The sequence below is a fragment of the Manacus vitellinus genome, unplaced genomic scaffold, assembly GCF_001715985.3.
Source record: "Manacus vitellinus isolate BGI_N305 unplaced genomic scaffold, ASM171598v3 scaffold_7_pilon, whole genome shotgun sequence".
Lineage (NCBI taxonomy): Eukaryota > Metazoa > Chordata > Aves > Passeriformes > Pipridae > Manacus > Manacus vitellinus.
The window spans coordinates 30,271,707-30,299,480 of NW_021940813.1; the positions used below are offsets into that span (position 1 = coordinate 30,271,707).

A 27,774-nucleotide genomic window follows, 5' to 3' on the forward strand; every position below is an offset into this window, starting at 1 on the left:
AAAAGTGTAAGAGATTAGTGTTTCAAAAGGATGAGAACAATTTAATTATAAATTTTTATTACTGTGGAAACTAAAGAACTGATTGACTAACACTCTCTCATTTTGCAGAGTCTGACAAATCCAGTAGGAAATTTGGAGGCATGTTTTTTAAAAGGCTACACAGGCAGCCAGTTCCACACAAGTTGGGAACACCCTGAGCACAGAAGGCAGGAGGGTCTGTCTGGCTGAGACATAAGTCCAGAATAAGACCAGGTGCTGCCAGTACTGGGAGCTGGTTGCTCTGTTCCAAGAATAAGCAAACTAGGGCTAGTGAAGGCAGTGCCGTTAGGCAAGTTTTAGCTCCTGATGGACCCTGGCTAATAGGAGTGGCAAGCTCTAAGGAGATATATGCTGGTTCCAACAGTTGAACCCTCTCACAACAGATCTTCATCTACTGGAAAAATTATGATAGTAGGGCTGGGCCAAGCTGTGACAGAATGTGAAGTCTGACAGCTTCCTAAATTATGCCTATTAGACATGGAGCTTTCATGTGCTTGATACAGGTAGGGTGTTTGTTGTTTGGTTGACTGCTACGCTGCTGGCCAAAGACAACGAGGAGAAAGATACAAAAGGCTTGAAATGCAAAGACAGTAGTTGTCAGCTGCTTCGAGGTGCAATCAATATAATCTCAAACTGTAACTCCAAGATAGAAAAGGTTCAAGACAGACATGTTAGTGGAATCAGCATCACAGCAGTCAGGTCAGACACAATTGGTATTGTAAGGACAGTCACAACTTATGGTATTTTAGGAAAGGATTTGATGTTATACTGCACTGTCTTTCCTTTTTATTCCTTATTTTAGTGAACAGAGTAGTTTATTCTATAAAGAAGGGTTTTTGTGCTAATATTATTTGCATATTCCCAATTCCTCATCCTTCCCCTGTTGTGTGCTAGTCAGGATAAATTCCAGGTTCGGGCAGTAGAATAGATGGGGTGATTTATTGTGGCGTGGTTATTACACTCATGCAAAGCTGGGACATCTAGAGGCCAAAGCAGTGTCTGCAAATACAGTCAGTACAAACACATCTACTAGATGTGGGTATTAGAGCATTTTTCAAAAGCAGCTTAGATAATAAGTACATCGCATGACCTCTAGTGGTATTAAGCCCAAGGCACTGTCAAAGTCAGTCACAGTTCCTGAGCCTGAGGAAAAGCCAATGTCACAGAGGAGCTATCACATACGTGCTAGTTCTAATGCTGCTGTACCCCACCTTACTGACAGCTTTATGTGAGCCCAGCTTTTGTCCCATTGCCAGGATAAGACTGAGAAAATTTTTAATTTTGCAGAAATTCCAAATACTCAGCAGATCAAATGTTTTGCAGCCGTGCTTTCATTGTCAACTAATAGCACATCATCATTAATCTTTCCTGCTGTCATGGTTTAAACCCAGCCAGCAGCTCAGCCTGACCCAGCTACTTGCTCACTTCCCCTGTGGTGGGATGGGGAAGAGAATCTGAAGGGTGAAAGTGAAAAAATTCATGGTTTGAGATAAAGACAGTTTAATAGGAAAAGCAAAAGCCATGCATTCAAGCAAAACAAATCAATTCACTGCTTTCCACGGACAGGCAGGTGTTGAGTCATCTCCAGGAAAGCCAGACCTTCACACCTTGTAAGAGCCTCATTGCCCACTTGTAAGAGCATTTCAACATGTTTTTGCTGGAGTGTTTTTGTCACATGGCATGGACAAGCAGCAGGAGAATCTTAATACATTCGCTGTCATCAAGATCACTTAACACACACACACAAAAAAAACCCCAAAAAACAAAAACGAGGATAAAAGGAATGGAAAGGGGGTTACTGCTTACTTTCCTCTGCTAGATATTTCTTGAAAAATAACATAAGATTTGTGTACTTCTGTTTATGACCTTTATTGTGTGTGTGAGATGATTTGGTTTAGCTGCTTTCCAGACGTAAGCCCTTTCTGGCATGGACTGTGGTTTCATTTATGTATAGTAATTCTGAAAATAATACATGATAAACAGTTGCACACAAAAAGTGTGATTTACCTAAAACAGTCTTGTCTGAAGTTTTGGTGTCTAATTTTATGTTCCTCACCTTTTGTTGACTTTACTAAGAAAGAAAAATTGAAAGCTGAGGTAGTTCAGGTTAGCTACCATCCAAAAGTGCTTATCTGAGTTGAATTGCCATCCCAAAGTTTTTTTCCACTGCCTACAAAAAGATTGCTTTGGGTGAAAAACTCAGAATTCCATATCTAAGTAGGGCACCTACCACACTAAGACTAAGGAAATCTACCCAGGAATCTAGTTTGTTTGCTAGCACTGGATCCCAGCGTATACTGTGAACTCAAAAAGAAAAAGAAGGCACTGTTTGATAATTTGCCAGTACTGAAGATGTTCAGCCACTAGCAGAAGTACAGGAAAGAGAGGTTTTTCCTTATAGGATTAAAACCAGAGACAATTATTAGACTGTTTTTCTTGGGACGTAGATCCTGCTGAATAGGTCTGAAACAGAATAAAGTGTGAGTCACAAAGTCAGTTATCATTATTGGACTTTGGTTCTTTTTTTATTTGACCTTGTCTTGATACCTCTCTTGATGAAAAAATTTTAGAGACGTTACTGCAGTTCGAATAACCCCTGAGTTCCTGGAAAGAGAACGATTGAAAATTATCAGAACAGCAGGGAGTTGAATGAGAAAAGACTTAATTTGTCTTAAATCAAAGGTATTTTCATATTGCTCATTGGTCAGCTCTGCACCAGATTATCCTGACATGGCTGTGCCTCCCTTTTTTTGACCTTTAATGCAGGATCACTTTGCCTAATTACATGTAGGTTATGTAGGGTGTACTTACCTCTGTTTATGATCACAGGATTCCTTTGGGATTTCACCTTACAATATCAGAATCTGAATGAATTGAGAGGAAGGTCCTTACACATGTGAATGTGCCTATTTTGCAAGAGAACATATCTTTCATTCCACCTCAGTTGTTCTATGCCTGAGCATGTTATTTGTTGATTTTTCTATGGAATATTTTTCCTCCTTTGGTGCAAATTACATTATTTGAAAATCAATCTTAGTGTGAATCTTCTTAACATGCAAGCAAGCTTTAAACTCTTCCAAATAATAATTACTCCAGTATTTTCTTTCCATCTGCTGTCTCTGCAGTATCCCTTGCTATTATGTGTTATCAACAATTTAACTAATTTATTCCTCAGAGTCTTACAGTGAGGTAGCAGTATTCTCAAAAACAGTGTCTAGAATGTTTATTGCACGTTATGTTGTAAGACAGAAAAGGCAAAACAAATTGAATCCTGTGTTTGTTTACTTTAACAACAGGACTTTTTTACAGTTAACACTGAATATTTAAATGTTATTTTAGATCTGATTCGCTGTCTTGTTATCGTGCTGATGAAGTTTGATAAAAATCTTGACCTGTGTGTGGATTGTTCAGGGTTACAGATTCCTATGCAATGCCCTAAAGTTAATGTAGGCAGAATACAGCACTGCTGCAGCCCTTGAGTGTATTTTGCCAGGATTCCAACAAGGTCTGGATCAGTGATGTCTTCGACATTTTTGTTGAAGATCCCACTTTTGTCACTTTTTGCCAGTCTCATCAGGAGCATCAGGCAGCCACTGTTACACCCACAAGGACAATACACATGGCAGGTTGGCACCATAGATAAAGCCATCCCACAAAATTAATGTTAAGAGCTCAAAATTGGAAAAGCATCAATAAACTGTGCAACAATGTAAAATAAAACTTCAGATAGACAAATTACTATAAATTGTGCAATAGCGAATTAACATGTTGCCGCCTCCAATTACCCACTTGTGATGGTCTTCTGCACCAGAATTAGGAGGACAGTCTTTACCACAGGTCTCAGCAATCGTTTCTCTGTGTCACAGCAGCAGCTGAAACCAACAGTGAAAGAGGACTGGTATTATGTCAAACACTAAGCAAGTAAAAAGACAAACAACAAATAGAGCCTCTATTCTCCTACCGACAAAAAGGCTCTAAAAATGACGATGTGTTAAGTCATCAGAGCAGACCACATTTACTCATAGCTTTCTTGACTTTCCTTTTTCACATTAGGATTGTGACAGAGGGAAACTTTCACAGACCCTACCTTTAAAACAGTGCTCCACTGAGCACCGCAATGTTAGGTGCTAGAGACCTGGATAAAGGATAAAAAGATGTAACTGGAGGCAGATGCTGGCAGATGATCCTGTTGATTTAAACTAGGATACACAGGCACCTAGAGTATCTCTTCAGAACAAAAAACATTCTCTAAGCTTAGGGAAGAATGCAAAGGCTGCTGGGTTATGATGCAGCCAGCTGTTAAAACTCATCTTAATTTTATCTATGTGACTATCTCTTTGCACTTGGTCAAATCTCACTGAAATGTGGTAGGCTTTACCGTATGCCTACACGCCTTGCTGAATCAGCACTGTAGCCTGTTATCTGAATTTTTGCCCTATTAAACATGAACTAAAAAGATACGCTTCAGAAACTTTAATGTCGTTACATTTTATTTTCATTCAACATTAAACTGAAGAGTCTGTTTGCTCCAGCTAGAGGCTTGGGTGGAACACAAGGTTTTCCAGCAAACTGAATGTCAGGCAACACCCTGGTTATGGCAGCTCTTCCTATCACAAAACAGGATCTAGGATATAGACTCTTAGGTAAGATCTATGAACCTGTAATTGCTGAATAAGAATATGCTTTACAGCTGAAAACTTAATTGTGCCCTCTTTGAGTAAGTGCACTCACTACATTAGCAGCCCTTAAGCAGATTGTGACCTTCCCAGCTGCAGAATTTCTGTCACAGAGATGGCTTATGGCAAAGTTCAGAATTAATGTGGGGTTTGTATCATGGATTATGTTGTCCATTATGCTAATATTAGGACATGTTCTTTCATTCCTTTGACCAAAATATTTAATGTGTGCCTTTTAAAAATATTGATTATTTAGATCTTCAGTAAAAAAAACTTCTAAAATGACTTGTGGTTCTATGCATGCCTTTTAAGAATGATTTTAAATACTGCACTGTCTGTCTGTGTCTCATGTACTGTACAGAACTCTGCTCACCTTTGTCCCCATCATGGCTTCACCCCAGCCAGCAACCAAGACACACACAGCCACTTGCTCACTCCCCCACCAGCAGTATCAGAGAGATTTGGAAGGGTAAAAGCCAGAAACTTGTGGGTTGAGATAAAGCCAGTTAATTAGGGAAAGCAAAAGACACACACACAAGCAAAGCAAAATAAAGAATTGATTCATCACTTCATGTGGGCAGGCAGGTGTTCAGCCATCTCTAGGAAAGCAGGGCCCCATCATATGTAACAGTGACTTGGGAAGACAAATGGCATCCCTCCAAATGTCCCCTCTGTTCCTTCTTCCCCACAGCATTATATACTGAGCATGATGTCATATTATTTGAATATCCCTTTGGTCAGTTTGAGTCACTTGTCCTGACTGTGACTCCTCCCAACCTTCCATACACCTATCACCAGCGTGGCAGCACAAAAAGCATAAAAGGCCTTGGCCTTGTGTTAGCACTGCTCAGCAATAACAAAAACATCTCTACACTACCAACCCTGTGTTCAGCACAAATCCAAAACACAGCCCCATACCAGCCATTGTGAAGAAAATTAACTCTATCCCAGTTGAAACCAGCACACCCAAACACCAGCAACAGAAAAAGATCTGTAGACATGATATAATTCCTTACAGGGAAGGTAATTTATGTTGGGAATATGTGGAAGGTAATTTCTGAACAAACAGTTAGCAAGCATGAACTACCTAGTTTGACTGTTCATGCTTTTCCTTGTCATAGCATATAGTTCACAGAAACCTGGGACATGGGCACATCTGTCCATTGTTCCCATTCAAAGAACGACAGTGTTAAAGCTGTGTATCACAGACTGTATGCTGGGGACAGCTACAAAAAAAGCATTCCCTTGTTGAGCAGTAGCAGTTTGATTCAGTAAAATTACTGGTGACCAGGGCTAATTTCTATATGCAAGGAGATGCTGAAAAGCCATATCTTGCTTGAAAACTATGAGGACGTTAGTCCAAAATCACCACTAGCAATGGAAAATAGATTCTAGTACACAAAATTAGCCATATTATTTGTTCCACCTGGTCACAAGTTTCAGACTAGCTTCTGTTGGTGTTCAGTCTGGCAAGAGCCCCCAGTAGTAAGGAACCTGCTAGAGAGACCAAAAAAGGCCAATGTGGTCGTACAGTATGTATGAATGACTGCTGTGTGAAAATACTATTCTGTATATTCGTCATCTGCTTCTGAAAAAAAAGGAAAAAAAGAAGTGTCTCTGTGAGACTGAAATGCACAGATGTCTGAATGAAATGGTTGTTTTACACATTCATTGGTTTCCCAACACAGTTTACCATGTCTGTACAAACATTTGGGCTGTCCCACTGCATAGGTGGTTGGGGACTGAAATAATCAGTTGGAAGCAAGGGATGCTCTCTGTACCAGTTCTGCTGTATCAGAATATGGCCTCAGAGAATGAACCTAGCAGTAAAGTATCCTTCCCTTCCTTTCTGTTAATACTATGTAAGGAATTGAATACTGTGGAAGGATTTGTCTCATCTGTAATTCACATTTTGTACAAGTATAGGGGAATCTAATTTTAACTAGGGATCCTTTTCAAGGCTTTATATCAATTCTAGGTAAGTTGCTAGGATCTTGAGTACAGGATTTATAATCTTTGTTGACAGAAAACATGAAATGAGCTTTTAGAAAGTAAGAACATTTAAGTTCTTTTGTTTTCATTTTCATGTCTTAGAGATGATATTTTCAAAGTCTTTTCTACAATGAACAGGATTAAAAACCTGCTTTAAACAAGACATGCTTCAGATTTTGTCACAAAGATATGATTTCAAGAGCTTTAAGAGACACAGACACAGAATACAATGAATCTCATTAAGAAGAAAATTGTGAAAGTTTGGCTTTGTGCATTTTGTCAAGCTTCCAACATCACTGAGACAAACTGATTCTAACCCGTGTTAGAAGGGCAGATGCACACGCAGTGAGCTCTCGCTTCCTTACCGTACCTGCTCAAGACCTGGGCAGGTTTCCAGGTCCTGATGTTTGCTGAGAACAGCTCCCTCCCTGTGATTTTTGGGTGATGCACAACTGTGTCAAACAAGAGAAGGAGGAAAGGGAGTTAGGATCTTACCTGTGGGCATGCAAGCACTACCAAGCAATGTGGGGATAACCAGCCCATACAGAGACACAACCCATGCACGTGCTTTGTCCATCTGCCTCAGCAGGACTCCTTTCTTGCTGAAACAGAATCATTGCCTTCTTGAGAAAGACAGCAAAGATCCTAAAGACTCCTTTGTGAGCTGCATGTGCCCAGAAGGTATGGATATGGCAAGTCTCTCTCAGCAAAACCTTTAGAATATAACCCTTACAATGAAAATGGTTTACTTTTCAGTTACCTAGAAACCACTGTCTGGACATCACAAAACTCTGTATTAGACTGTAATTAGATATATTTCACAACATGCCCACAAGGGAAATCACTAATTACAGCAGTTTGCTGAAATTAAGATAAGTATAGTCATGGTTGGTAGTGACTATGATATTATTGCAATCTTGTACTTCAGGCTATGATTGTACCAAATCTCAGAAGCCAAGAGGGTTGGATCTGACTGGCATATGAATAAAGAGTGAAGAACTGAACTAGGCATTTGTAATTTCTTAAGAAGTCATGTTCTCATAAATCACGAGTCATATTAATTTGCTCAGGAATAATTATTCTGGGACTTTGATGCCAGGAAACACCCTGGAACATGAGAGGTTCTGTTGTGTCAGAGAGATGAAACCTGTGGCCTCTCCTGATCAGCTGTAGTGATCTAAAAATCCTGTATGTCTATGGGACGGATAATTTTGCAAGACAAGTATATTAGTCATATTAGTATATTAGTCATAGCATGGGAAAATCCTAACTCAGAAACTTGTATTTGCCTTGCATCTTCTCATTAGAAATGTAAAAGTACCTTTTTTGTCTTGCATTTAAATACTTTTGTGAAGCATTACTGGCATCAATGGTGAGGTATTTCTATTGTAGAGCTGAGTGCATCTCAGCAGGGAAAGAAGTCTCTTTACACACACAGACTATAAAAAGTTATGGATTACAGCAGGTAATCCATTAGTTAATGTGAGGTAACAATATTCTGGTAATGTAGTTTTACATTTTGTGAAGATTAATTAAATGGTATTTTAGTTTTTAACAAAAATGTATCAAATGTTATTTTTTATTCCTTCTATCAACTTTTTTTTAAATGGATACACAGAAAGGGGAGCCTGGTTGCGAAAAGACTGCAGAACTTTGCTAATCTGTATGAAATACACAGGGATCTAGGAGGACTGTTAGACTTCCAGAGAGTGAGCTAGAAGAGGTGAGGGTGTATTAGAGTCTGCATTTGCAAACTGTCTCAAACTGTCCTAGCTGGACACACTGTGGAAAGAGCTGGTGCACAGAAGATTCAATGAAAGAGCAGGATCCAGCCAGCCAGTGCCCAAGAAACCCAGATAAATGGTTCATAACACAAATCCACTTTGTAACTGAGATGTAAAACTGTACTTGGTGGTGGTGTGGGTAGCACTTGCTGAGCTGTTAACTTGAATTGCAGCTCCAAAAGCTCAGCAGCCTTCACATCTGCCCAGGCACACACTTTCACAGTATAGCTGACACCAAAAAGGGTGTCGGTCACCTCTCTTCCTTAGCAACCATTTCTGAGCAATTAGTCTCACTTCCTCCTTTCTGCTGTCTGCAGGGCCCTGAGCTGGGCAAGCCTTTCAGCCTGCTCAACTAAATGCAAAAGTAGCATTTCTCTGCTAGTTTTCCCTGGGTTCTCCTCTCTTCTTCTGCTCCTACAGCAGGAATGCCATCCTTTGTTTAACATAAAATGGCTCTAAAGTTTTGTTAGTGGGTATGTATTGGGTGTAGTTGGCCAGGTGCTGGCAGTGGTGGGCTGCAGGGGTGGTCTCTTTGAGGAAACGGGGCTGCCCCATGCTGGACACAGCCACTTCCAGACAGCTCAAACAGACCCATTGTGGGGCATGGTTGAGCCCCCAGCACCTCTGGGAAAACATATTATGGAAGGGCAAACCCACTACATAGGAGTGAGAGAGAGAGGAGTGAGGGGGGAAAATGTGAGGAATAGCAGTGGGAACAGCAAGGTCGGAGAAGAAGGAGGGGATGGAGGTGCTGCAGGTGCTGGAGCAAGGATTTCCCATGGAAGGGACTACAGTGGAGCGGATATCCACACTGCAGCCCTTAGAGGACCCCAAAATGGAGCAGACAGATATTTTCTGAAGGAACTGCAGCCCGTGAAGAGCTCATATCAGAGTAGTTCTTGAGGACTGTAGCCCGTGGAAGAACCCACACTAGAGCCAAGTGCGGAGAAGGAGGAGCAAAGAGGAACTATTAAGGACTGACTGCAGCCCTCATTCTCCAATTCTCTGCACTGCTTGGGGCGTGGTGGTGCACAGGTAGAGGAGTTGCAAATGGAGGGGTGAAAGTGGTAGGGTGGTGGAAAGGTTATGTTTTCATTTAGTATTTGTTTCTCACCATTCAACTCTATTTTTAATTGGCAAAAAAAAAAAAGTTAATTTCACAAGTCAATTTTGTGTGACAGTAAATGGCAAATGATCTCCCTGTCTCTATTTTGACCGATAAGCTTTTCCAGTCGTTCTCTCTCTGCCCTGTTGAGGAGAGACGGTGAGTGAATATCTGGGAAGGCAGCTGACAGCTGGCCAGTGTCAACCCCTCACTTGGTAACAAAGCATCAGAGACAATTTTGAAGTCTTTCCTCTCAACTGCAAGAATCAAATCTGTAAAATCTTGGGGAAAATGTTTTTGAATGGTTGGACAGTCTAACAAAAAATTTTGCGTTTTTTACCTCTGGGGAAAAAAACGAACCGAACGAAATCAAGCAACAATCTCACAAACCCCAACCCACATAGGAAGCCCGACTATTTGCAAAGGGATGCACAAAGCTGCAGGACGCTGGCGGTTTTCATGCTGCCACTGCTGCTCTTGAACACTTGCAGGAAGCCGGGAAAGCCGGGTTTTCCGGGGCAGCCCTCTCAGCAGGGCGAGCACGGCGGTGTCAGGCGTGCCGAGGGGCGCAGGCCCTGCACCCGCAGAACGCGCCGTGACGAAGGGTCAGTCCGGTTGAATTTAAAACGCCGCAACGGACGTTTTGGCTCCGACTTCCACAGATGAACCTGCGCACGGCTCCGGGCGGGACACGGGTTCCACCCTGGTAGGGCGGAGGGTTCACGAGTAGTCCTCGGACTCGGACTTGCTCCAGCGGGACTGGAGCGGGAGAACCCTCGACGGGGCGAGGGAGCGATGGCAGTCACTGGAAAAACACGTCTTCCCGCTTCCCCCCGGTCCCCTCATGCCCGGGGGTGTACTGCCTCCGGCGGCGCCTCTCCCGCTGTCAGGCACCGCTGTCCAGGCGTCTCCCCAGGCCTGCGGTGATGGCTGGAGTGGGACGGGGCGGGGACAGGGAAGGGGAAGGCGGGGGGAAATGTCGCGGTCGCTACGGGAGACGGGGGAAAACCGGAAGCCGGCGGGGCGGGGCGGCGCGGCGCTGGCGGGCGCTCCCATCTCCTGGACGCTCCCCGTCCAGCTGCTCCCTTCAGGGCGGCGGCTAGCGGCCAGCGCAAGGGGTGTATTCTTCTCCCGCGCAGGGAAGCCGGCCAGGAGAGCCAGCAGCAGCATAGCGGAGCCGGCAGCGACCGGCGGCGGCGAGGAGAAGGCGCTCAGTACAGTGGGACTAGCGAGCCAAGGTACCGGACGGTGCGCCGGCCCGCAGGCAGGACAGGGGCTTGGGGTCGTGGCTAGGTCTCGGCGCCTCCGCTGCCACCTGGGGTTTGCGAGGGCTGTGGGCGGGCACTGGGCCCCGCTCACCCAGCAGTGGGCAGCGGGAGTCTCTCTCGGTCGTGTACAGCTCGGCTCCGCGAGTTCAGCGGATTATGTGAAACACAACAAAGTATTGGACTGAAGGATTTACCAGGCAGTCTAGACTGTGCAAGCGGCGTGGATCCCGCGGCGTGCCGCCGGTGCGATCGGGTCCGTTTTGCCGTGTGTCCTGGTGTGGCTGCCGCTGCCTCCCGGTGGGACAGCGCCCCGTGGGCGGAAAGCTCGGCTGTGACAGTCCCCACGGGTAGCGAGAGGGTGTCTGCCTGCCGTCGGGATTTCTGATACAGTGTGGGTCCCCTGGGTGTGTGCGTCACACGAGCAAACTGGGATTATTGGCAGCTGGCAGGGGAGCTGCTTATTCCTGGGCGAGCTGGAGTCTCCACACCTGGCATTTCAGTGGAGGCATAAAACTCGTGCGTTGTGTCCTGACTGTCAGTATTGATTCTTCCTGTTTGTCTGTTTGCACTCCTTTGGTGGTGTGTTTTTTTTTTTTTATTTTAAAGCTAGAGGAAGTAGAACTAGCTTATCAGTCCCTAAAATGATGGATGAAGACAAATCCTTCCCAGTGCTGCTTCCTGAGCTGCTGAAGGCAATCGTAAAGTCTCAAGCAGGAAAGTGTTTAGATGCTGGATTGAATGTGTTTCTTCCTAGCCTCATTTCAACTTTCTCTTCCTAAATATATCATGACATCATAGCCCTGCTAGGCCTCTCCTCCTCTCCTCTCCAGCTGCTTTCGGGTGGAGGAAGGAGAAACTGGAGCAGGCCATAAACTTAATTGATGTGGTTTTAACAAACAAAATCCCCAAAGCTTTAGGTCATATTTTACAGGTATGAAAAAGAAAATGTGTGAACTTATTTGAATGTTTAGCTTGCTTGTTTTTTAAACTTGGCCAGGTGCTCTAGGGTGTCTCTTAAGTCTTCCAAGTAGGTTAAGACAAGCTCAGATGGAGATGAGCTAGAGAGCATGTGTGTGGCCTGAAGGAATCAGTTCCTTGAGGATAAAGATGAGTGATCTGTGTTGGTCTTGTTGGTTTGACTGGATATGGATATTTACAATGCAGAGAGAGAAAGGGAGGATGGCAGCCTGTCATATAGAGCCTATTCTCAGAGGGAGAGGGCTGTACTGAAACCATAATTTAGAGTGGCAGAACAAATTTTAGTCTGTCTAAAAGTAAATTACTGAATCAGCACTTGGAATAATATTTTTTAGTTTTAGAGCAAACTCATCAGCTAAAGCTCAACAGGTATGAGACTATTTACCCAGTCTACTTTTATGGCACTAACTTTGAAAACTAAAAGGAGGAAAGTCAGGATATAGAAAGACTTGATTCAGAGAATAGCCAGCCTTGTTGCTAAGGAGGTGACTGTTTTTAATGTGCTGGAAGTAGGCTCAAGCTAATAGACGAGGCTATTACAGCATCAACAATCTCTCTGGAGAAGAAAAAAGTGTGTCATGTTTTGTGTGTAAAACTTCTTCCTTTTCTATAAAAGTCTCTTAGAAACCAGAAGAATCAGTGAGTTTGGGCTGTGCTAATGAACTGTGTAAACCATCAAATTAGGCACTTAATTTTGTACTGTACAGCCTAAGAATGGCTATGTAATGTTTAAGACCATTTCTCTTGCTCTTTGCAGCCTTATCTTTCGCTGGGCTTTTTTAGTATATGCTTAATACATTAAACTAGGAAAGCATTAGAGTCACCTCATCTTAGGTAAAGGAATACTGAGCATTTGGTACACTAAACTTGTTGATTCCAGTTTGTACTGAGACTAAGTGAGCCTTAATGCAGTAGCTTTAAGTGTTGTCTCTGATACCTTATCCTATTGTCTGTTGTTTTCTCATTTCTGATGCAACACATATACTTACTTATTTTACAATGTGTGTTTGTACACAAAGTTAAATTGAAGTCAGTTGGAAAACTTGTGGCATGAAGACTCCTTTCTGTTCATCGAGTCCATTGAATTGTATTCTGAAGCCCGAAAACCTCAACTCTGAAAACGGATGTGCTAAGTGGTCTTTTGATGTTAATTTCCACCATTTGGGTTGGGGATGTGTTTCTGATTTTAGGCTTTCTTACTCAATGATGCAATTCTGGTTATATAGTGCAGTTTTGCAAGCAGGTTTGGTAATTGTCTGTAGTTCTTGTAAACTATCCTCTGTATCTTCTTACAGGTGGGTACCTCTTGCTGCTCAGACACTCCAGCTGTCTTCCTGTAAACTAATGCCATTCTGACATTCTCACTGTAGGCAGAAAAATGTAGACACACTTGTGTGCATGTTTGTCTGATTAGGGATGTGGAGAGAGGTGACTGCTAGTGACAGCTGTGCTGGAAGAAGCTCTGAAATGGAGGGGTTCCTCCAATGAAACTATTTCTTCTGCTTCTGTTTCTTCTTCTTCCACTTCTCAACACCATCGCTAGTTGAGTCTATTTTAATTATGTTCTGATGGCAAAATATAATTACTATTGACACTGTCTGCTAGTGTAGACCTAGGCAAAGAGTAATATGATGATATCCTAGGGCCCATATAACTCTTGTGTAATAGCCCCAAAAATGGACCGTGTGGTGGAAAACTCTAAATAGAAAACATTATAAAATTCTGATAGTTGCACTGAAATTAAGGAAAATATATGAATTTGAGGGACCTTTTCAGATTTCTGCATGAATTTATTAAGTGAGGACAGAAGTTTTAAGGTATGCAAAAATTAATCAAATTTAGATTGCATTGTAAATCTGCTGTAATGCTTGCTAACCCTTAGGTTTGGAGAACTGTGTGAAGATTACTTATGGTGCAGTAGAAGAACCAAAGGATCAGTTTATCTTGAAAACAGAAGGGAAAAGGATGAATATTCAGTTTCTTGGTGCTCTAGGATTCTTAGTCCATGAGAATAAGTAGAGCATGGTTTATTCCAGTTTGTTATTACTGCATCAAATCCTGAGGACTTGTTAGGTCTTGTTGATGTCTTTGGGCCATCATGAGAGTCCCCTTCTGACCAAATGTGGGAGAGGAACTTGGTGATGCTCAGCTCGTCTCAGCCTTCTTCAACTAGGTTTTTTCACCTGGAAGATAACACTATGTTTCTGCTCCTGGTCTCCCTTTTCCTTTCCTACCTTACTGCCTTCTGTATGACTAACATTGTTTACATGTGTGACCAGAGCAATAACTTCAGCAGTAACTGAATATGGGTATGTATAGACAGGAACTCGGATTTTGTGTCTTGTGATGGCAGATACACTCATGTGCTGTGACCTTCTCCGCACAAGAAGAAACACGAACAGCTGCATCATCTTTTTTGCAGTTGTCTCATGTTTGAAGAAGTAGGATTAGAATAATTATTACCATAATGGCATTTAGAGCTTAGAGGGACTTTCCTTCCCAGATGATTTTTCCTTTTAGAAGGAACAAGTGAAGTTTTGTTTTATGTCATCTGAGTTGTAACTTAACTGCTTTAGTTGATAGGAAACATGCAGCGATCATTATTATGTTGTGCTGTGATGACCATATTCAAATGGTTTAAAAAACTCAGAGGTTTAACCTTCTACATAAATCACAGATAGTTTTTTCTTAGTTGCCATACATTTGAGGATCCTTCAAGAGTGGTCTGAGCTGATTTGGACATGTTGAACTGTCTAGATAGTGTTTAGGTAGTCACTTTGTATTTTATTTTGGAATATGAGTAAAATAACTTTTTTTTCTCTAACTAAGTGGTGAAATATTCTGTCCTTAAATCCAGTTCCTGGTGCACCAGAAGAACTACCACAGTATTTCTCAAAACGTAGTTGATCAACTGAGAAACAGTCAGCAGGTTCATATTAACAATATTTCCAGTTAAGTCAGGTATAGGCATGTAATAGCTTCCTTTCTTCTTCCTCTTGTCCTGTCTGTAGTATTTGGCAATGGTTTGCTGCTCAGAAAAGTATGACCATTTTATGCTATTATGGGTAGTCTGGAAGAGCAGGAAGATTACCAAGAATAGAATGAAATGTGGATTCAGACTGTTATATTGGCCAAATTTAAAGTCAAGGTGTGCAGGAGATGCTCCAAGATGAGAAACTGTATGCTAGTGACTGGAACCTGCACTACTCTTTCCACCTTGTCTTGTTATGCACAAATCTTAAAATCTGCTGGAGGGTAACTTCAACAAGCAGTCTCCAGAGGATGTTGCAACTCACTACTTCAGGGCACCAAACCCATACTTCTGCAAGTATGAATTTGCAGAAGTGTCTAGGCCTGGGAATGCACTTTTCTTTCTTATTTCCTTTCTGTTAATTCCCCTGCTGACAAAAATAACACTTAAAGCTTCTTAAGTTTGTGTGCCTGCCCTATAGCTGCAGCTTTTAATGTTACTGGGTCAGCAGCCAACTCTTGTATGTTATCATCTGTATGTAAGTTCATAACTGAACTGCCATCTGTTGTGACTTAGAGAGATAGGGAACAATTTTTTGAGAATTATATTTTAAAGGGAAGACCTTAGTGTAAGTGGTTTAGAAATACTTTACAAACTATTGTTTGCTCATCAGCCTAGACACAGGTAACTAGGGAAGAACTGTAAACTGTTAAGAACAGCAGTACCTTCTCATATTTGTGGAGGTGTATCATTCTTGGCTGAAACTCCTTTCCCGATGGACCCTGTGAAAAAGCCTTGTTAAAACAGGAACTCATACCAGAAAGAGTTCAAGATGTTGGGATCCTTGGTGATTCCAGGCACAGTTACCACTAAAAACTCTGAAGGTCTAGTACTCCCAAGTCTTCTTCCCAATGGCAGCTGCCTAGTTTTGATGCCAGTAAACTGGATGATGGTTGCTGAAGAGATATATGTCATGTGCAGCTTTCACGTCTAGTCTCTGACCTTCTTGCAAGGCAAGTGTTTGCAGGAAGGAAAGCTGCCTAATACGCCTTGCACTTGTTGCAACAGGGTGTCCTAGATTTCAAAGCAACCATGGCAAACTCTTGTTTGCTCTCACTTCTCTCCTTTCTTTATTCTTAAAATCCTTGCTCCTTACAATTTTTCCTCTAGTCCTTTGTAACAGACTTCTCACCATTGTTATTGCTGATAACCAAAAATGAGACTTCTGTACCTGTTTTGAGAGGGAAGAATATTTGTGTAAGTGGGGCTTTTTCATCATCATATGTGGTTATTCTGTGGAGTAATTTCGGAACCTGTGCATAATCACTTCTGTTAGAACGTTTCAACTCCTGAGCTGTGTGCATGTCTATTAATGTATGATTCTTACCTACTCCAAAAACTCTTTAAATTCATCTGAAAGCATTAAAAGATGCCTCTGTGAATCCTGTCATCCTTTGAACTTATACCAGCCTGGGGGAAAAAAAAGGCATTTAAAAATCTGTTAAGGGCTGGAGAGTAAAGCATCTGTCTGGGTGAGATGGGTGAATTTGGACAGAGTTTTTTGAAACTTTATCCAAGTACAAAGGACAAATAGATGAGTTATCAAATAGTTGATTTTTGCTGACCTGCCAACTGCTTAAGATTTTATAGCCAATGATGCACCAGATGAATGGGTAGAGAAATGAACATAGCCCTGGTTATGGTTACATGAGACTGCAGATGTTACCTTTTTATGGTGGTGTTTTTTGTTTGTTTGTTTGTTTGTTTGTGGGTTTTGTTTGGTTTGTTGTTGTTTTTTGTTGTTTTTTGTTTGTTTGTTTGTTTTTTGTGGGTTTTTTTTGCTATGTTGCTAAGATAAAGCTTAAGAAGCATATAGGGCTGACCATCAGGATAAAGAAGGTGGTTGCAGTGATTTAATATTAACCTGTCGATGATACCTGAAGACTTTAGAGATGGTGAGCATGAACTAAGAAGGTCAGTGGCATCCTGACTTGTATCAAAAATGGTTTGGCCAGCTGGACTAGGCCATGAGCTGTACTTGGCACTGGTGAGGCCGCATCTTGAATCCTGTGTCCAGTTCTGGGCCCCTCACTTCAAGAAAGACACTGAGGTGCTGGAGCGTGTCCAGAGAAGGACAACAGAGCTGGTAAATGGTCTGGAGCACAAGTCTGATGAGGATCAGCCAAAGGAGCTGATGTTGTTCAGGCTGGAGAAAAGGAGGCTCAGGGGGGACCTTATCGCTCTCTACAACTACCTGAAAGGAGGTTGTAGCCAGGTGGGAGTCAGTCTCTTCTTCCAAGTAGCAAGTGATAGGACAAGAGGAAAAGGTCTCAAGTTGCTCCAGGGGTGGTTTAGATTGAACACTGGGAAAAATTTCTTCATAGAAAGAATTGTCAAGCTCTGGAACAGACATCCTGGGGAAGTGGTAGAGTCGCCATCCCTGGAGGTATGTGTAGATGTGGATTTGTTTAGTGATGGACTCAGCAGTGGTAGGCTAATGGTTGGGTTTGATGGACTCAGAGGTCTTTTCCAATCTAAACAATTTTAGAATTCTATGAACATGTTAACAACTCTTGGATGCATCCTCAGAATCATAGTTCTGCCTTCATGCCTCTTTCTCTGGCATATTTCTTTTACCCAGGAGAAGTAATATATTCATATCTGCTACAGTCTACTGGGTTACCCCCTCATCTCAGGGGCAAGAACCCAGTGAGGGGGGAGAGTGTTAAATCTATTTCATCAGGTTTCACCTATCATTCAAGTTATGTCAGGGCAGAACTCTTAATTCATGTCAGGGTAATAAAATGAAGCTCCTGAATCTGATGATAAACTGAATTTTTATCTTTAACTTTCTTTCTCAAAAACTCTCATTTGAAACTGTCTGTAAGCTGTGAGTTTGTTGACTGACCAGTGTTTTTCGCCTAGACCTAAATAAAAATGCAAAGTGAAGGTGAAGTTTCACACATATCTGCAAAAACCAGTGGAAGGTAAACATATGTAAGTATTCTTCCCAAGAGTGCCAAGGCAGTGGAAGGATTAAAAAAAGGTTTATTTCAGATGCAAGGACCACTTTTTTTTTGTGATGCTGCATGCATCGGGCCCCAGGGGCAAAAGGCAAGTTCCCACCCCCTCAGGGGCCTTTTTATTCTCTCTCTTTCTCCCCAACGTTCCCAAGGCCTCGGTGTATCTCTGTTAGGGCTATCTCTCTCTTCTCACATACCAGAGAGCAAGGTTGAGAACTTGTCTTGCTATACGGGGTGGGGGAAGAATTGAAACTGCCTTTGAGAAAGAGTTACCATTTAGGCAGAAAGCCTTCCTAGCAAAAACCGAGTCCTATCTTTCTGTTACAAATTCTTCTGGAAATGTATCTATTCCTACACGGCTGTATAGGATGAGCTGGTGCTGCTTCAGAGGCTCTGTGGAGCAGAGCAATTTAGAAGGACATGCTTAGGTTCCAAATTTCAAAAAAAGCTGTAAGTTCTGGAAACACTGAACTTCTCCTTCTGAAGAGAAGGAACTGTTCCTCTGTGCCTTGTTTTGAAGGCAGTAAGCCTGTCTCCAAGGGTAATTTAAAAAAATCTCCAGCATACAGACATACACAGACGTACATAAATGTTCTAGGAGTTGCCTGGGAAGAAGGTATCCAAAACCAATTTTGATACTTGTATTCTCAGGTATGAGAGAATATGAATGTAAATATCTTGTATGTGGATCAAATATGTAACATTACATGAGGCTAAAGACCTTGGAGAGTTTGAATCCTAAGCATACAGTATGACTGAGTCTCCATGTTGTGTCTCCCAATTTTATTTGTAACTCTTCCAACTAACTTTCCTAGATGTGTACTAGTGAGGAGAGAATTCTAGGAAGCTATCTCCATTGTCTCAACTTCCATTTTATTTGGAAGATTGATCAGCTGAAAACCTCCTTTCCTGTCTGGATGTCAGATGTGTTGTGTACAAGGAAGTACATTTTATCAGGTGGTAGACACTTCTAGCTTCCTTTAGCTGCTCTGACCAAAAGCTACGTAGGCTGAGCTGGTTTAGTGAATGTCTGGCACTAGCCCATCCTGGTTTATGCCTTTTGCTGGTCTCTAAGTATTGTCTGAATGTTTGACATGCTGGGGAGGAGGAGTTTCTTTCACAGAAATTGTTGTAATGCATGATAACCGACTATGGTGCAGCAAACTTTAGGGCCGTCAGGCTGATATTCAAATAGCATGTTTATGGTCTTGTGTCAGGCTCGTTCAGGTACTTGTATACTTCCAAGTGCTATTTTAATAAGCTTTCACAAGAGGGCAGAGTAGAATTTGCTCCAGGAATTGTAATTGTCTGGAGACTTAATGTGTAACTAGAAGTGAGCCAGCTCAGATTCCTTCAGTGTTACAATATGGGCTGTATTATTCATGCTTTCCACCTGTATCACACACAATCCTGAGTGCTGTGTGGCTCTTGAGTCACTGCTCCCCAACAGAGTGTCCCAGGGACAGCCACAGCCTCTCTCAAGTGTTCCGCTCTAGCACGGCAGATGCTGCAGTGTGGAGGAGGAGAGGTCTGTAAACATTCCCCCTGCACCACCACTGCCAATTTTTACTTCTTGGACATAGCTAAAACAATCTCGTATTTGTTAGCACAAAAATCTTTTCATTGTTAGCACAGGAAAATGCTGTGCTTTAGATAAGCAAACACTCTGTAGTTTGCAAACATAATAGAGGAGATACTGCTTGACAGCAACAATGTTTCCATGTTTCCTTGCAACATGTTGAGGTGTTGTTAAATATGATCAAGAAAGCTACTCAAAACGGAAATACTGTGTATCCCCAGCTTTATGAATCTGTATGTTGGACAATTTATTTATTACAGTTACTACTCTAAAACCTAGAATCATCGTCCTTCTTGAAACAGTTCAGAGTCCATAGAAAAAGCTAGCTCACCCCCCCTTTAATAAAGAAAGGACAAAATTATTTAATTGCTTTGTTTTGTTTTTTTCCCTGGCGAATCTCAGAAGTATAGTTTCCATTCTTTGTTGTTCCTCAGTACAGTGTATTCCAGTAGTTTAGCTAAAAGAGCTGCTTCTGATCTTTCATCACTCTTTGAAGAGTCTTCTGGAGTTTGTCCTGCACAATTCAGTGGTACTTCAATTAATGCAAGTCAGTTGTCATTTAGCATTGTCATATTCTCTGTATGTGAAGATTTTAACCTTCTTTTTTTTTTTCTTCCTCCCTCAGATTGACCCCAAAGATTACACTTTTTCCGGACTTAAAAATGAAACTGTGGGTCGACTGCCTGGAAAAGTAGCAGGGCAACAATTTGTCATTCAGGACTGTGAGAACTGTAGTATCTACATATTTGACCATTCTGCTACAATCACTATTGATGACTGTGTAAATTGCCAAATCTTTTTAGGACCAATAAAAGGCAGCGTGTTCTTCCGTGACTGCAAAGATTGTAAATGCATAGTTGCCTGCCAACAGTTTCGCACTCGGGACTGCAGAAAGCTGGAGGTATTCTTGTGCTGTGCCACCCAGCCCATTATTGAGTCCTCCACGGGTATGAAATTTGGATGTTTCCAGTACTATTATCCTGAGCTGGCTTTACAATTTAAAGATGCTGGTCTGAGTATCTTCAATAACACATGGAGCAACATCCATGACTTTACCCCTGTGTCAGGAGAAAACAATTGGGGCCTTTTGCCTGAAACCGCTGTAGTCCAAGATTATGTTCCTCTGCCCAGCTCTGAGGAGCTGAAAGCTGTCAGAATTTCTACTGATGCTACGAAGAGCATAGTACCAATAACTCGAGGGCGGAGACAGAAAAGCAGTGATGAATCATGTTTGGCTGTGTTTTTTGCTGGTGACTACACAACTGCAAACGCCAGGAAGTTAATTGATGAGGTAAGCAACCTTTGTCTTCATTCAGCTTTTTGAATTCTTCATTAAACTTTCCTCTGGACAGCCTTTAATGCTCCCTGAAGGGGAAACACACAGGCTCTGTTTGTTTACTGACCATACTGATCAACTGCACTGTTTAAAACCTTAAAGCAAGATAAGAGACTGAATCTCATTTGATCAGTCAGTTGCTTTACAGCTGACATCCTGTGAGTGGCACCTCTATCCTCTAATACTTCCAGTATATTTTTCCATCGTGGTACGGCAAAGCAATGTTCTGAAGAAAATGTGTAGTTGGTTTGATGAACTTGGTCAAATCAGTAAGTGGTTAACAGTGCTTGTGAAAGGGATGTAGCTGATTAACTTGTTAGCTTACTGCCTTACAAAGTCACAGCTGACAAAAGTCTGTCCTAAAAGTTTTTCTGTGCTAAGAGAGACTCTGAAAAAATAACGTGTTAAAATGTATCTCCTGTGACATCTAATGTTGTAATTTTTTTTCTGAAAGAGACCATGAGTGTTTGTCATGGCTAGTCAGCTGTCTTAGATTACTTAAATAGCTGGTGTGGTCTTTTTTTTTTTTTTCCCTTTCTGTGTGAGGCAGCAGCTTCCAAGTTCGGCTGAGTTTGTACTTTCCTGGGGCTAAAATTTGAGTGTGGCTGGCTGCTTTTAGCACCCTGAAGTGTCAGGGTAGCCATGTAGCCAAGTAACCATGGGCTACAGCATCTGAGAGAGGTATCTGCAAAAGCTGCTGATCACAGTGTTGTATGATCCACTAAACAACTGGTGGAGCTCTTTCCCTTGGGTTTTTAGCTGCAGGGTGTTTCCTTGCCTCCCCTTTGCCCAGTTGGACTTTTGTGGAACTGAGTTACTAACAACTTCTTGAATGAAGGGAGATAATGATACTTATGGTGGTTTTTTTTTTCTAGAGAAGGAATAGCTACAGTAAAGAGGATAATAGATGTGTTCTCCCGTGTTAGTAGTTCTATAGGTATTAAAGTTAAGAAGATGCTAAAAGACTAGTTAGTGAGATTCTGTGGAAATCTTACTGCTCTGTAGATTAATGGATGCTTTGGAAGTACGAATGTATTTGCTGCTCTTCCACATGCTTTTAGTTTCATACTAGATTTAGAGTAAAAAGGTATGTGGAGTGTGTGATGTGTGCATGTGTTTTCAGAAATTTGTAACTATTTTTCCAAGATGGAAAGCTTCAACAATGGATAGATGAGAGGTTGAGCTAATGCTTGACTGAACTATTGCAGACTAATGAGAACTAACTGCTTGATTCCAGATGCTGAATGCTTTTAACTCCCATTAGTTTCAGCTTCTGAGGGATTGTGGGGAAAAACACACAAACCTGAGCCATAATATAAAACAAAACCATTCACATTTATTCCTTTAGGTGCACTAGGGTAGAGGAGAAAATCTGGATGAATGGAATGAAAATAAACAGAAATGTAGAAAAAGAAAATGGTCTTTGAAAAGAACAGAAAGGGTCCCTTTGCTCTGTGGTTTAATGTGTATGGGAAAACTGAGTATATTCCAGTGTAATCTGGATAATCAAGCTGAACTCTCTGCCTTAGAAGCATTTTTAACATGAATTCTTTCTCTGGTAACAGATGACTGGTAAAGGCTTTCAACTGGTACAAACTAAAGAGGTCTTAATGAAGGCAGAGGATGCGCACAGAGTTTTCCAGCAGCATGCATCAGAATTCATTCCACTGCTTGAAAAAGGTGAGTTTGTGTTGTTTTCTTTCTCCTCTTGATATAGGAATCTGTCACCAGAGAGTTCTGGAGATGAAAGAGAAGTGAAGGAGAAATTTGTGTTTCAAAGGCATACTGTAAAACCTGTTGAGATGAGTTCTGGAAGCCTCAGTGAGGCCCTAAACCAGCAAAAACTCCTGAAGGCATCAGAACCGTGTATTTTGTGGCTCTGCTCCCCCTCTAGTGGTCCCACCACATAGCTCTGGAGCACTGGCAATGCAGGTCTGCCTGGAGTGGTCAAAAGAAACTCATACTCTTAGACTGTTTTTAACTTATCATTCCTGCTCAGCTACAGAGATGTTCAGAGTTTCTGTATAAATATTTAAGTGAACCAGTATAGATGTGCATAGAGCAGACAAGCATTAAATTCCTGTTTATAACTGGTGTACTGTCAGAGTATTTCAAAAGCCTTTCTATTGATTTAACTGCAATTGGGTTTTGTCTCTTCTTGCAGAAGTACTGACATCTTGTTATCTGTTATATGTTAAAGATCAATATTCACTCCCAAACTTGGCAGCAGCTTGCAGGTTTTTTCATGGTGAGACAAGGAGTCTGTGATATTCATTGCAAGAATAGGACAAAAGATGAAAGTCTAGTTTATGGTCTATTTTGCAGCCATGTGGGAAGAAATACCATGTTCAGAATGAAACCAGAGAAAGGGGATGTGCAAATAGTGGGTGAGAAGAAGTCTAAAAATCAGGCAATTTGCTATCTTGGGACCGAGGCAATAATGCCTGAATGACTCAGTCCTACTCCAGATGTCTGTGAAATGGCTCACTATTTGAGCAGTATAGTCTGACTCACTTCCACGATGCCCAGCTCTCCTTAGTGTTTTTGCGCTATTGCTGTCTTTCAAAAAGTAAAACTGGAATCCTGCCAAAATCTCTGCAAAAAATGAGCATGGAATAGCTGATACTTTTTTCTCAGATAACACTGTGCTTTTTTTTTAACATGTTTTAAGTGTTTTCAATTCTTTATCCAGCATTATGGGGCTGCTTGAGCAAAAATTATAAAATGCTTCTTGTGAGCTTCACAATTCCCTATGGATTGAGAAATCTGCTGTTTCGATGCCAGGCTTAAAAGTAGTATTGATTTTAGATGAAACTATTTTCTAGGTCCAGTGGTTGCTTTGGAGTTCAATGGAGATGGTGCTGTGGAAGGATGTCAAAGCACTATAAATGAAGTTTTTAGTGGGACCAAGGTAAGCTGACGTATTGCTTTATCGACAGAAAATATTACAGAATGTCTGAGCTACTTCATGGTCAAGATGTAGTGTTGACATACTAAAAAATCTTTTTAGGTTCATGAGTAGTAAAATCTGAATGCCCTTTGGTCGTTGTTGTTGTTTTGGTTTTTTGTTATTTGTTAGTGGCAAGAAAATCTTGTCAATCCTAGGAAAGCAAGTTTTAACTCCCCATATCCATTGAAGAATAGACAATTTCCACTTAAAGTGACAAACCCTTTGCTTTCAGGCAGCTGTTCAGAGAACACTAGAATGTCTTTTAGACAAAGTGTCCATACAGCTCCTTGCTGTCTTTTGGTTCCTTTCAAAGACTTACTTGGAACTAGACTGCCCAGTTTCTGAAAAACAGTCTTCTTGTAGTAAGTCATCTCATTTAAATTTTTGACTGAGGCTATTGCTTGCATGATAAACAGCTACAATGCTATCTTTTACACTGAACTGTTTGGGTATTGCCTAAGACAATTATAGTTGATCTGCTGAAAGCTTTCAAAGGTGACTCTCCTGGAGCTTGGACTTCACATGCATTGATAAATTTTGAAAAATGCAAATGTAATTGGAGTTATTTTTAAAAAATAGTCATCTGCTGAAGAAGCAACTAAGTTTTTTTGAGAGGAATATAGCACAAGGAAGTCTTTCTTACGAACTCTGCCTTTCTGTTAAAGGAAAGTGGTAGTCTAAGGATTTCGTGTATTTATTTTAACCCCCTTCTCCTGGACAGAATTGACTTTACCAATCAAAATACATCTAAATGGACACTAGCTGAAGCTGTGACCCCTGAATAATCAAGCCTCAGACTTCTAATCAGTAGAAGGCAAGGGTTAATGCAGCTAGCATGTCTGCTAGGAAGAGGTGATGGTAACAAACCTCAGGGCTGAGAGAATTCTAGGACTGTTCTGTCATACAGTGGAAACCAACAGAGTTGTGCCCCTCATGAAATGCAAAACTAAAAATTAGCATTACTGATTCCAAATGAGCAACGACTGCTTTTAGTGATGCATAACTATTTTCTTGTTTAACAAAACAGGTTTTTGTATCGGAAAGCAAGGCATCAGCGTCTCAAGATGTAGACAATTTCTACAACTTTGCTGACATGCAGATGGGAATGTGAAGTTTAGCATGAAGGTGTCCATGTATGGTTTGTCTTGGCACTTGGATGTCACTTGGCTTGAATATTGAAGTAGTTTTGTCATTTGGTTTTGTATTTCTCGTATATCCTTTTTATAAAGCTACTGGTGGGTTTAATACCATATTACCTGAGCTGGAGTAAATGGCATAGCCCTCCATGTGCATTGTGTTTGAAACTTATGTTTCAACTCCAAAAACAATTGAGCTTTTCTACTAACTTTTTTACAGTGATTTCTAAACATCTATCGACACTTGAATGTTTCTTGACAACATCTAATGGTTACAAGTATTTAAAAGTGCAATGCTGATCAAAGTTTGATACAGTAGTAATTGTTACCTTGAACTCAGACACATTGTTTAGAAAGTGCATTTATGTGAAACTTGATGCTCAAAACTTATCCACATGCAAATTTGTCTTCACTGGGGGTCCAGGAAGGAAGCTGTAGTCATTGACTTTTTCTGAAAGCTTAATCTGAAATGAATTGTCCTTATAACACACTTTCAAAAATGGTTTTTGACTTTGGCTTACTCTGCTTCAGCATATTTTTTGAATAAAGTTGTTTGCAGCAGCATTTATGCCGAGCCTTGTCAAAAGCATTCTGGTAAGTGAGCACTTGCCTGGCTTTTCTGCTTTGAGGTGAATTCTGAGCATGAGTGCTCTGCTGAAGCTATTCTAAGGTCCACTCAGGTTTTCTGGTGATACAGCTGCCTCTGGCATTCCCAAGTCACATATGAGATATACATGAGGTTCCCTTGGACTCAGAGCAATAAGTCTCTGGCACCATTGTTGCTTGATAGAAGGGACACCCAGTAATCAGTAGTCAGAGAAGAGCTCTGATGGCATTTAAAAACCCCTTTTCTTTGCTATACCCCAGGAGAAGGCTTTTATATTCAGCAGTACTAAAAATTGGCTGTAAAGTGCTACACACTGCTGTAGGGTTTATTTTGTGTTAATTCTTAAAACAGACCGAAGAAGTGCTACTAGCATTTTTTTGAGATGCATTTGAATAAGAATGCTTATTGCTAAACAGTGCATATGAGAATGCAAATCTATATGGATATTAAATACGTGATTGATTTATTTTTGCATATTACATCCTTATGGATTTTTCTACATGAACTTAAAGCTTATGTCCTGGTTTACAAGCCCTCTGTAATACTTGAACAGAGTGTGCATGCAGACACACAAAACCAAATTTCATAATCAAAACAGTGGCTTGCCAGTTTGCATAGCTTTTACAATTCAGTGAATGGATTTGGACTGTGTTGAGGTGCTAAACCATTTCCTCATTACGGTCATCTGTCAAAAGGGAAGATCTTGCACATCTTAACTGAAAATGATTCTTGACTCAACATTTTCACAGCTCTCGAGCTCCACAGTGGGTGGCTAAAAACACGTCTAATTTTTTGGAATTGGCACATGAAAGAATCTGTTCTTCTGGAATTCATAATACTGTAATGCCAAAGAGAGGTTCTGAACTATCATTTTGTTGCTACTAGGCAAATGCTTGCTATTAAACTAGAAAATATGTCCTTAGGACTTCTTGTTACAGTTATGCATTGATTAAATAAGGAAGAATATCTCCTGAATAAACTAAACTAAACCAAGGTAAGAAAAATGCTACTTCTCTGAAATGTTTTTATTTGACAAAATGAAATAAAATCAAGCCACTACCAGAATCCAGCTGGTAGTAGAAATTGCCACTTATTTACACTTAGCCAGCCAGGATTAATTTATTTTTATTATATGTCTGAGGAGAGGCTGCGAAAAGAGCTAGAAATTTTAGATTGATCTCTAAAGTACTAGCACAACTCATCAGTCAACATTTGCAAGAATTAATCTAGACACATACAGTAAATGTATTATTTTGGTATGGACAGTGCATTAAAATTTTGCACTAAAGAGCTGTCATTGTATAATTTATCTAAGCAGTGCAGATATTGGACTGTTCTAGTTTCTAAACTTTTACATATAATATTTCCAAAGTTATACCTTGACACGTGATTATGTTTATAGTTTACTTTTTATATCATCATTGCTCTGGAAACAAAGTGCTAAATGGATTTTTGTGACTATTTTTACTGAAGGACAGGATGATTAATTGAAAATTAATCTAGGCTTGCAACAGTGGAAAAACTTGTCTATATGCTAGGAAAGAGCACAGTGTTGCTTTTTTTTTAATATTGATAGTCTGCTTACAAACATAAAGAATTGTTAATAAAAAAAACCTAAATAATGAAGGAGTTTCTCAATCCAATTATTTGTCTTTTGACTTCCATTTTTTGCTAACAGGTGTCAAGAACTTTTATCCTAAGAGTCAGGTATTATATGCATTACAGAATGGTACGTGTTTCATGTAGTCTTTGTACATTTCATGTAGTCTTTGTACTTGTCATTTGTATAGCTTTTTATGTAATTTGTATTGCACTGTGAATGTGATTCATAATAAACATGGGAAATATCTAAACTCTGGATTGTGGAAGATTTTTTTAAAATTATAGTGTAAAACATAATGTAATTATATTAAGTATAAAAACTGATTTCCGTATTTCAGCGGGGACTTTAATTAGATACTTACAGCTTATTGAAAATAAACATGAACTCTGTAGTCAGCCATCCTTCAGAAAAGGTGATTTTTTTGACAGCAAGGATTTTTCCTTAGTCACTGAGGACATGATTAACTGCACACTTCAGTTTTCCTAAGAAAATATAGAAGGTATTCATATATCAACCTGTACAGATACAAGTACAGATATTCCTGGATGGAGGCTGTTAAAGGACTTCTCCCTGATCTCTGTGTACATGTGGTGGTTTCTTTTTGTTTTGTTTCTTGGCTTTTTTTAAAGTTGTAAAAGTTTTGTGCATTTTAAATGTTCTTACCTCTTTGGGTACTAGATGCATGCTAGTGATGTGGTTATAGCAACAACAGATTGTGGTGGTTATA

General features: G+C 40.8%; 1 protein-coding gene across 1 annotated transcript; it reads left to right on the top strand.

The window, feature by feature from the left end:
- The first annotated feature begins 10,572 nt into the window (after window positions 1–10,572).
- RP2 (RP2 activator of ARL3 GTPase) lies at window positions 10,573–27,297 on the top strand. The gene is made up of 5 exons (XM_029964777.1): window positions 10,573–11,037; window positions 20,041–20,706; window positions 22,317–22,431; window positions 23,577–23,662; window positions 24,729–27,297. The coding sequence occupies exons 1-5, from the start codon at window positions 10,573–10,575 to the stop codon at window positions 24,810–24,812; spliced, it is 1,416 nt and encodes a 471-aa protein (XP_029820637.1). The 3' UTR covers window positions 24,813–27,297.
- Window positions 27,298–27,774: the final 477 nt, after the last annotated feature.

What these genes read in the sequence shown, in the direction of transcription:
- RP2 (XM_029964777.1), top strand. Translation starts at nt 10,573, where the DNA reads ATGTCGCGGTCGCTACGGGAGACGGGGGAAAACCGGAAGCCGGCGGGG. An exon ending in ATTATGTGAAACACAACAAA is followed by an intron (nt 11,038 to 20,040) that starts GTATTGGACTGA and finishes TTCCTCCCTCAG; the next exon opens with ATTGACCCCAAAGATTACAC. An exon ending in CATTCCACTGCTTGAAAAAG is followed by an intron (nt 22,432 to 23,576) that starts GTGAGTTTGTGT and finishes ACTATTTTCTAG; the next exon opens with GTCCAGTGGTTGCTTTGGAG.